Source organism: Rissa tridactyla, unplaced genomic scaffold (assembly GCF_028500815.1).
Source record: "Rissa tridactyla isolate bRisTri1 unplaced genomic scaffold, bRisTri1.patW.cur.20221130 scaffold_29, whole genome shotgun sequence".
NCBI classification, from domain to species: Eukaryota; Metazoa; Chordata; class Aves; order Charadriiformes; family Laridae; genus Rissa; species Rissa tridactyla.
Genome location: NW_026529507.1, coordinates 4,586,320 through 4,596,452, shown reverse-complemented (window position 1 = coordinate 4,596,452; position 10,133 = coordinate 4,586,320). Strand labels below are relative to the sequence as shown.

Below are 10,133 nucleotides of genomic sequence, written 5' to 3'. Positions count from 1 at the left end.
GACCTCTGGAGATCACGTAGTTCAACCCCCCTGCCAGAGCAGGTTCATCTAGAGCACGTTGCACAGGAATGCGTCCAGGCAGGTTTTGAATGTCTCCAGAGAAGAAGAGTCCACCACGTCTCTGGGCAGCCTGTTCCAGTGCTCTGCCACCCTCAAAGTCAAGAAGTTCCTCCTCATGTTTGGATGGAACTTCTTATGTTCAAGTACCTCTTGTCCTGTCACTGGGGGCATTCCAGGTGCATTGGACACCATGTGAAAGCAAACTGTGGCCTGCACCCTGCTGCCAAAGGGATTGAAAAAGAAGAATGCATTGGCAATGTCAGATGTAGCACACCACTTGGCTGCCTTTGGCACCAGTTCATATTGGAACTTCCACCAGAAGGTTCAAGCAAGTCGGGGGGCTAAGGCATCTTCTGTGTGAGGGGAACATTATCAGGGCTTTGGAAGAAGGTGGGTGAACTGTTGGAATCTCACAGGCTCTGGCAAATCCCCAAGGGACAGGGGACAGGGCGTAGCTATCCCCATTGATGAAATGCATCAAAGGTTTTCAGAGCCAGCTCCACATTTGATTTTCCACCTATAACCAGTGCTTCTGACTTTCTGCTTCACCGGTCCCCAGGGACAGGAATCTTGTCCGGTCGTTCCCTCCATGGTGTCTCCAGTGATGGGCATCAGTGGGGCCTGGTAACACCCTCACCATCTTGGGGTTTGCTGCTGAGTTTTACTTCTCTAGAGGCTTGCCCAGTGTTTGAGGGTCTACAGGATCTTGGCCGGAGAGGACTCATTTCCATACAAAATGCCATAACCAGCCAAGTCTCTGTGCATAGACTTCCTGGATTCCTCAGTTCTTCTGTGCTTAATTAGAGAGTTCTCAGATGAATACATTTCAATACTAAACAACCATAAGAAAGGATTGCTTCCTTCTTATTTTGTTCTTTATTTTTTCTTCTTACACAATAAATGATGCCAGCAATCTCCAGTTCATATTGGTCCTGAATTTCTGCTAATGGAGCCTCAAGACCCTTTAAGGCAAGACCCTTTATTGCAAACACTCCATGGACAGGCTTTGTCTCAATCTCACCATGTCTCTCACCTGGCAACCAGGACTGACAGCAGCCTGTTCAAACCTGAGCTTTCTCCACTCCAGTCCGTAGCTGCGTGTTTCCACTCCTTGGCACCGGTTCCCACCTGCTTTACCTTGAAAACGAGCTGACACAGAATGGTGTTTCCTAATGGCCAACAAAGGAAATCAAAGGCAGGCAGAGTTCAATACAGAGAAGACATTCCTCAGCTGTATGTCAAGTCCCCATTCCCTGCCCTGAAGTTCACTTTCCATTCTGGATGGCCTTAGACCAATAGAAAACACATTTTCCTGTCAAGCACAGATCCCAGACTGTGTTCCGAGGACAAGTTTATTTTAATATATTTCACATCTATATCTCCTATCTAAAAGAGGCTGGGATCAATGAAGGTTGGATACGTTGGATAGATCCTGCCTTTATCTCTTTGCAGTCAAGCAATGGTCCCACCTGCTAGCACTTCCCTCCTATCGTCCCTTTTTTTGAGATGGCCAAATCTTTATGGGGCGTACAATGGCATAACACCATGGCCCTCCAAGTGCCAAACCGTAACCGGTGTACATGTTCCCTGAGTTCATCCAGGCACCGTCTCCTTCAGGCACCCAGAAATGCAGTGCGAGAGAACATGCTTTGGGACATGTTCCTCATCTAAAGGGAAGCTAAGCAGCCTTTAGCTCCCCACCTCCTTCTCTGGACCCTTTTGAAAGATGCATGCAGCATTTACTTTTTGCCAGATGTCAGGGAGTCCCGCCAGCCTCCAGGACCTTTCCAAGATGATGGAGAGTGGCCTCACTGTGACATTCTCTTACTTTCCAGCACCTCTGGATGTACCCCGTCCATTCCCATGTACTGGTAGTGGTTGAGTTTGCTCCAGTAGATCCTGATTTCATTCCTATCCGCCATTGGCTGTTCTTGTCCAGAGTCTTGCCTCGAGGCACAAAGCCCTGAGAGACCTTGCTGGGGAAGTCTGAGGCAAAAAAGGCATAGAGTATCTCGGAACTCTCTCTCCCTACTCTAACTCAATACAGCAGTGTCCAACTAATATCTTTGTTTTCTTCTGTAAGAATTCCTGAAGTTGGAAATCTCGTTATGATTCCCCTGAATTTACTTTCAGGTTTCAAACTGAGTTTTGATACAGGCCAATGTTCTCCTTGGAGGATGCTGTCCTTGAAGACCAGCTGTACAGAGCTTTGCGCCACCTTCAATGCTCCTGACCATTGGATCCCCACGAAAACTCCTCAGCGTAGGCCAAAAGCAAAAGGACCTCTGAGGTCCAGCGTCTGCAGTCTTCTGTTCTGCTTCCTCACTGCCCTGGAGTGCTGGGACCCCACTACTTCAGGGTCACGACAGCCAATCTTCACGTCTCTGACCAGCTCTTCCTGCATTGCAGGTATCACATCAAGGTTGGCATTATTTTTGTTGGCCCATCTGGCAGCTGAGCTAAGACGTTGTCCTAAGACACTCCAGAAACCACCTGGACTGTACGTGCTGCTGTGCTCCTCTTTCAGAAGCTGCCAGTATCATGGCAGTCCCCAGCGAGACCCAGGCTCGTACAGCCAGACGCATCCCTGGGATCCTTCAGAAAGACTATACCCTCTTCCTCATCCTGACTGTGGGTTCCTTATCTCCCACCACGACAGGACACTTCTACTGGCCTCTCCTCTCACCCTCCCCCACAAAGGCTCACCAAACTCTTCACCTGCCCCAAGGAGTTGCGCCATACATCCAGTTAACGGCTTCACTTTCAGGAAACCCCACTCCTGATCCTTCCAGCCTGTCTCTCCTGAAAAGCCTGTAGCCATCCATTGCAGCACCCCAAGCTGTGTGCCTTGTCCCACCATGCCTTGGCAGTTCCTCTGTCAAAGTCAAAAAGCACAGGCTCTCTCTCAACTTGCCTCTTCCCCTGGCTGAGAGTTTTGGTGCACATCTGGGCTGTGGCACCTCAGGTGTAGCTCCAGGCCAAGCTCGGACGTCTGGAAACCTGGTACCAAGCATTGAAGACCTTCTGTGTGCAAAGGCTTTGCTTCACGGCAGAGACACGGTCAAGTGGACGGCACCTGGAAGCTTAAAGCTGAAATTGGATGTTGATGGTGAGCAAAGCCTGCTGTCTGCAAGAACAGAGAGAAACAGGGCTGGGAAGGGCGGCCCTGGCAAGAAAGAGGGTTTTTGTCAGTGGTGTCTCTGCAGCCCTCAAGGGCCTTTGACAAAGGTGAAGGTGATCTCCGTGAATGACAAGGTGCTGCTGACAGGTCCCCCACGAGATTTTTTGGCCTGTTCCTTGACTGTATTATGAAGAGGGCGAGTAAATGTTCGGCAAGAGAAAAAACAGCAGTTTGAGAGTGCAACACATGAGTGGAGACCCTGGTGTGACGTGTCTTGTGTTCTAAACTGCCTCACATCTACTGCATGGAGAAGGGAGAGACCTTGTCCCACTGCAGTGGCAATCAGTCACTTGTGTTATGAAAATTTGCAAGTGGCCCGTGCTGACCGAGCAGAGAGGCTAGGACACAAAGTACAGAGGTGCACGCGTAAATATTTAGTCATGCGCATGAGGTGTCCGAGCTCAATTGGGGTACCTCAAATGTGGTTAAACACAGGGTTCTTATGCCATTCAAGCGTTCAGGTACCTTATTATTTGACTAATGACTAACTAACACACACACGGAGTACCAATTCCTAATCACAGTAAAACTGCACAAAGTAGCTATATCTCTGCAGCTCCATCAGCCATCAGCCTTCTCGCGGCTTGTCTATTGATCCAGACGTCCCCGGAGTTGGTCTATTGCTAATTACTTGTCTGTGATGCTGGACACTGGGAGAGTTTCAAAGGTGTGTAAGAGGGACGAGGATACTGGCATTATCTCGGTTCTCCAGGGGTATCTTTTATCCTTCATGGACAGCTGAATGATTCTGAGAAGTCCTTATTTTGAGGGCAGGGCTGTTCTTCGGCTCCTTGTGATGAGCTGACCTCCTTTAACTCACTTACCCAAGCATGATAAATCAGTACACAATGGGAGCTAGCTAGATATATATCTTAAGAAAGTCAATTCCTTTTCATACGATAAAGACTGATGGGCATAAGAGTTAGGGAGGTAGATTTTGATACCCTTGGATCAGAGGATGTCTCTGGCCAGGTGGGTCCTGCAGAGAGCTTTTTGGTGGTCAAGGATCACCTCTTCGTCATCCAGAATGGTCCATGCCAACATGCAGGAAGTCATGCCAAGGTGGCAGGAGGCTGGCATGCATGAGAAAAGAGCTCTGAGTAACATCAAGCCTGAAGAGGAAGCACAGAGAAGGTGGAAGCTGGCTGCCTTCCAGCCTCCAGGGTTCCGTGGTTCTGTGCTGGAGTTGAACTTTCGGTTTTCCTTTTTCCTCTTTCCCCTTCCCAAGTTCTTTTCTTTAACCATTGTCGTAGATTCCTCTACAAACAGCCCAGCTTCTCTTTCCCCACAGGCCCTACATTTGCTTGCTTTGTGCCCTTTCTACGGGGCACAAAGATGTTTCTAACATAGCTGTTGTGACAATTCCTCTGCTGGACAGTACAAAATTAGGAATGTCTTTAATTCCCTGTAGTGCCCTGCAACTCCTCGTGCTGTTATCTTGTGCTGATGCATCACCACAACCATGGTGAGCTGCCTGCACGCAAACATGAAGAACGAACAAAATGGATCTTCAGTCCAGGGGGACCTTGGGAAATTCTGGGACTCAGCCAGAAGAAACTGCTGAAGTTTTACAAAGAGAAGTGGCCAGTCCTGCATCAGGGGGAAGAAAAACACCGTATTACAGTGCCAGGTGGGACGTGACAGGATGAGCAGTGACCTTGAGGAGAAGGGCCCACGCATTATGAGGGACACCACATGAGCCAGTGGCGCATGCTGACCATGAACGAGGCCAGCTGCACACAGGGATGGATTAGGAGGAGAGGGCTACCCAGACAGCTTGACTTTTCATGCCCTTTCAGTGAGCCGTGGTGTGGCCACACCTGGACGTGTCTGTCCCTCTGTGGGAATTCCTGCTGTAGACAGGTGGGGAGGAACGGGAGAGTGCCCAGAGGAGGTCTGCACATGGCCTCTGCTTGAGGCCCCAGACCCCATCCTTCTGACCTCTGCCATCCCAGCACAACCCCAGGAACATGCTGTCCCTGGAGAAACACCAGCCTCTCCAGACAGCTCCAGATTCCCCTCCCACAGGATGGGTGGCCTTTATGTCATCTGTGTGAAGGGCTGGGGTACGTCCCTCAGTTAAACCCACGATCTTACCTCTCACCAGACACCGACTGGTGACTCCTAAATCCAGTCCAATATCTCTACAATGTTACAAACGGACAGTCAGCTTTTTATTCCTGGACACATGGAGGAGGAAGAAGACCTTCAGGGGTGAATTTCCTCAGGCATGTTTGGAGAAAGACCCCAGCATTAAAGCACTGCACCAGGGAGATCTTGCTTTGTTAACAGAGACTCTGTGAAAGAGGCCAGCTCTGAGCCACTGTGAAATACATTTTTAGAAGGGAACCAGGTGAAACTAAGACGTAAATGTCTCAGGTGTAGTGACACAAGTGAAACCTTTGTGTAGGAGCCCATAAATGACAATATCAAGAGCAATGATGAGAAATGTAATCATTAAAAACACAAAGCCAATAACAAAACACACAAAAAAGCAGATGGAATCAAATAGTGCGGGAGTCATTTGTGGAGAGAGGTGGAACATTTCTCCCTCTTGAAAAAAATCCATGAAATCAGATACCTAATGGCCTCCTTGAGCTCCTGGTTCCTCATGCTGTAGATGAGGGGGTTCAGTGCTGGAGGCAACACTGAGTACAGCACAGCCACCACCAGGTCGAGAACTGGGGAGGAGATGGAGGGGGGCTTCAGGTAGGCAAACATGGCGGTGCTGAGAAACAGGGAGACCACGGCCAGGTGAGGGAGGCACGTGGAGAAGGCTTTGTGCCGTCCCTGCTCAGAGGGGATCCTCAGCACGGCCCTGAAGATCTGCACATAGGACAGCACGATGAACACAAAACAACCAAAGCCTAAACAGGCACTGACCACAAGAAGCCCAGCTTCCCTGAGGTAGGAGTGTGAGCAGGAGAGCTTGAGGATCTGGGGGATTTCACAGAAGAACTGGTCCAGGGCATTGCCCTGGCAGAGGGGCAGGGAAAATGTATTGGCCGTGTGCAGGAGAGCATAGAGAAACCCACTGCCCCAGGCAGCTGCTGCCATGTGGACACAAGCTCTGCTGCCCAGGAGGGTCCCGTAGTGCAGGGGTTTGCAGATGGCAACGTAGCGGTCATAGGCCATAATGGTGAGAAGACAGAACTCTGCTGTGAGAAAGAAGATATAAAAGAAAAGCTGAGCAGCACATCCTGCATAGGAGATGTCCCTGGTGTCCCAGAGGGAATTGGCCATGGATTTGGGAAGAGTGGTGGAGATGGAGCCCAGGTCGAGGAGGGAGAGGTTGAGGAGGAAGAAGTAAATGGGGGTGTGGAGGCGGTGGTCACAGGCGATGGTGGTGATGATGAGGCCATTGGCCAGGAGGGCAGCCAGGTAGATGCCCAGGAAGGTCCAGAACTGGAAGAGCTGCAGCTCCCGCGTGTCTGCGAATGCCAGGAGAAGGAACTGGGTGATGGAGCTGTCATTCGACATTTTCTTCCCCTGGGCTTGGAGACCTGTTAATGGAAAGAAAAGCAGTGAGAAGTTGGGGAAGATTTCTCTCAAACTAAAGTATTCAATTGGTCTTAGAAACCCACCAAACTGGCTCTCGCCTTTCAGGAAGACCTTTTGCAGGTCCTTTTTGTACACTCTGGTTGGTGCTGGCTGATAGTCCACCAGAGAGCTGAGATCTCTGCAGGATTCAGTCCTGCCCTACAGCCATGGGTAAAAAGGAACACGGGGTGATCTCAGATTAAATCCACTCCTGGCATCAAAGGGCTTTTCAGCATTGTCACCCGACTGCAGGGCAGAGCTCAGGGCACCTTGTTGTTGGTGGTGTTCTGTTGTAGTTTCCCCACCACACCTGAGGAGTGTTTTTAAGGCAGAAATCCCTGGCATTTCTGCTGTGCTGCCAGTGAAACCTTGTGGGTCCTACGAGCCAAGGGGACTGTCCCTCAGTGCAGAGCGAGGACAGCGAGTTTGTCCATTGGAATTGCTCTCAGCTGCCCTGTGCTGCTGCCCCTTTGAGCTGGAGGATGATCCCAAGCAGACATTCCCCTGAGAAGAACCTGGACACTGCTGAGAGCAGAGGAGTCCCATTTACAAGCGCAGTTCTCCCAGCCCCTCACCTGAGCTCACTGGACCCGAGGAGGATCTCAGCTCTCCCCTCCCAGCCAGGGACACAGGGGGCTCACTGCAGCTGCCTACATTCAGCCCTCCAGCTGGATTTACGTGGCCTTGGCACTGACATGTCTACTCCGTGGGGCTGCTAGACGACACAGGGATGCCACGGGAGAGCTGAGCCCTTCTGGAGGGCAGCGTGCAGCCAAGCAGGACACTCCTGGGAAAGAGTCAACTAGCCTAAAGATGGGGTGGCTTACTCTCGGCCCCACACACTGCAGTCCCCAGAGCCCAAAATATTAAAGGCATTTGGATGCTTTTCCTCCCTGGATACACCTGCATGACAGGACGTGCAGCGTCAGTGTCTGAGCTGCACCTGAATCCTCAGCCCCCACCACAGTGGAAGAAGGGAAGGAACAAGGACAGCAGGGGTGAGAGGGGAACAGGTGAAAATTCTTCTTCAAAAAGAGTCAGGACAGGGAGACACTTGAACATTTCTCCTCCAGGATGTGGGAGAGGAGACCAGGGAGTGTCTCCAGGGAATGTATGTGTGGTGGTGGGGAGGTGCCATCCTAAATGGAAAAGGAAATTCCTTTCTCCCACTCCCCATGCATCCCACTAAAGGTGGAAAATTCAAAACATGGGCTCCATTTCTTTCAGGTAAATGCTGCCTTGAAGTCCTTCTCCAAAAGGACCCTCTGCAAATGTCCGGGGGGTGATTTGGAGCTGGGAGGAAACACGACCCATGCAGCACCCTCACGACTGCAGAAGGACCCTGCCATGACACGACTGGGGTCACTCCTTCCACCCACAGCTTCTCCCCGCAGCGCCATGGGGAGCTCCCCGGGCAGGCTGAGAGCTGACCCTGGCAGGCAGCAGAGTCCCTGGCCCAGCACACAGTTCCCTGGGACACGGGGACCCTGCTCTGAAGGACAGCCCTGAGCACCCCTGCACGCACACCCACCTTCACAGCCCGGCAGCCGTCCCTGGGAGAAGGCAGCCGACATGCCCTGTGCCTTTGGTGATGTGGTAGGGGTGCCCTGCTCTCGAGCACATCCTTCTCAACACCGACGGAGCCTTGAGAGCCTTCCTGACAGATCACATTAGCCATGGGCTATGCCAGCTTTAGGAGACTGCTCCAGGGAGCCTCTCTGCATTATACTGCAGCAGAGACACAGCATGCCCTGTCCCTCTGACGGTGCAGCAGGGAAGCCCTGCTCCACACGTTGTCCTTCTCCTCGAAACTAGAGAAACTGTGAGAGTTGTACTTGCAGATCCCGTAGGCTGGGGGTTGTTCCAGCTTCTGGAGATCCCTCCAGCAGCTGCAGATTCAATGCCCTGCAGCCAGAGACTGTGCAAAGGCTGTGAGGATTTCTCCCAGTGAGCTCTCAGCACTCTCCCACCCCAGGCTGCCTTTAAGATCCGCTGGCCTCACACGTCTCCCCTCGTTACCTGCAGGCAGTGCCCTCAGCCCTGCTGCCCTTTGCAGAGGAGCTGCTCCTGGGCAGAGCTGTCTCTCTGCAGCGCTGCCCGCTTGCCACGAGCTCCCTCCATGCCAGGAGCCCAGCCCAGCCCAGACGCAGAGGACCAGCCCGAGACGTCACTTTCTCTGCCTCCTCGGGGCTCCCTGGAGGTGTCCCTGTGCCTCCAGGGGAACCTGCTGGGAAAGAGACTGAAGTAATACTGTGTGGTCTCTCTTGCACCTCTGGAGAGACGCTTCTTTCCAGCCGGGTAATTTCTCCTGTCAGAGAGTGCTGCGCACGAGAAAGGTCTTGTTCCTTCTGGTATGAGACAGGAAACCCGGACAGTGCCAGATCTCCTTTGCCCCTGCTGAGCGAAGGCAGTCGGCTTCGTCAATTGAGGCATCTCCTCCTTGGTTTGTAGTCCTGGGTGTGAAGTGGACTCAGCTCTCACTTAGGGCTGCCACAATCCCACAGGAGGGGGGATTCCTCTTGCCTCTCTTCAGGTGGGCACAAAATAGGCACCTGCTGCATGGGAGCTGCTGGTCTCAGCTCCCAGCGTCATTCCTGGAGATGGAGGCCAGCAGTGAGCTCTTCAGACTCAAACACCTACTGACATTTCAGGTCTCAGACGTGGTCCAAGATACGTGCCGGTAACTGCAAGATCTAACGGAGCAGTTCATGGAGACAGGGCAGTATCTGGTGCCACCATCTTTGAGATTCACGAGGAATTCCTTTGGCCACCAGCACGTGCCCACATTTCGGACAACTGAACTTTTCCCTACTCTTTCAACCCAGGGCAGCCTTCTGAGGTAGACAGGGGACCAGATGTACTCATTGCCATTGACATCATCCATCTTCTCCATCAGCCGTGTGTACTAGATCCCCACTGACTGTAACGGCAGATGTCTCATGGACATCCCCACACCACCTAACCTAATTCAGGGCAGCTACTCGATGGCCATGGACAGGCCTGTTGTGCTACAGGAGGTGCCAGGGCTCTCCAGCACAACTGCAGGTGGCCGGCAGGGACTGCACAGGACCTACGGGAAAGGCATCGCCTTCAGAGTGGGTGCGAGACACACACTCCAGATGCCATGTCTCATAGATTCAGTTTCTGTTGGCCGGCAACTGAATCCCACGAGGGCAATGAGGCAGGGTCTGACCCACCTCCACCCAGTCGATGCAGAGCAGTTCAGGAACAGGAAGCACATCACACTGGGATCTCCACTCATTTGCCTATTTAAGCAACACAAGGAAGTCTCCAGAATAATGACCCCAGGTCTTATTGGAGACATTAATGACCCTGACACCACTGGAAGGGG

The 10,133-nt window shown here is 52.0% G+C and overlaps 1 protein-coding gene across 1 annotated transcript; it reads right to left on the bottom strand.

Moving 5' to 3' along the window:
- Positions 1–5,857: 5,857 nt before the first annotated feature.
- LOC128903366 (olfactory receptor 14C36-like) lies at positions 5,858–6,520 on the bottom strand (the record flags this gene model as incomplete). Its single annotated transcript, XM_054187384.1, has 1 exon — positions 5,858–6,520. A coding segment is annotated over one exon (663 nt), but the record flags the coding sequence as incomplete, so codon positions are not given.
- Positions 6,521–10,133: the final 3,613 nt, after the last annotated feature.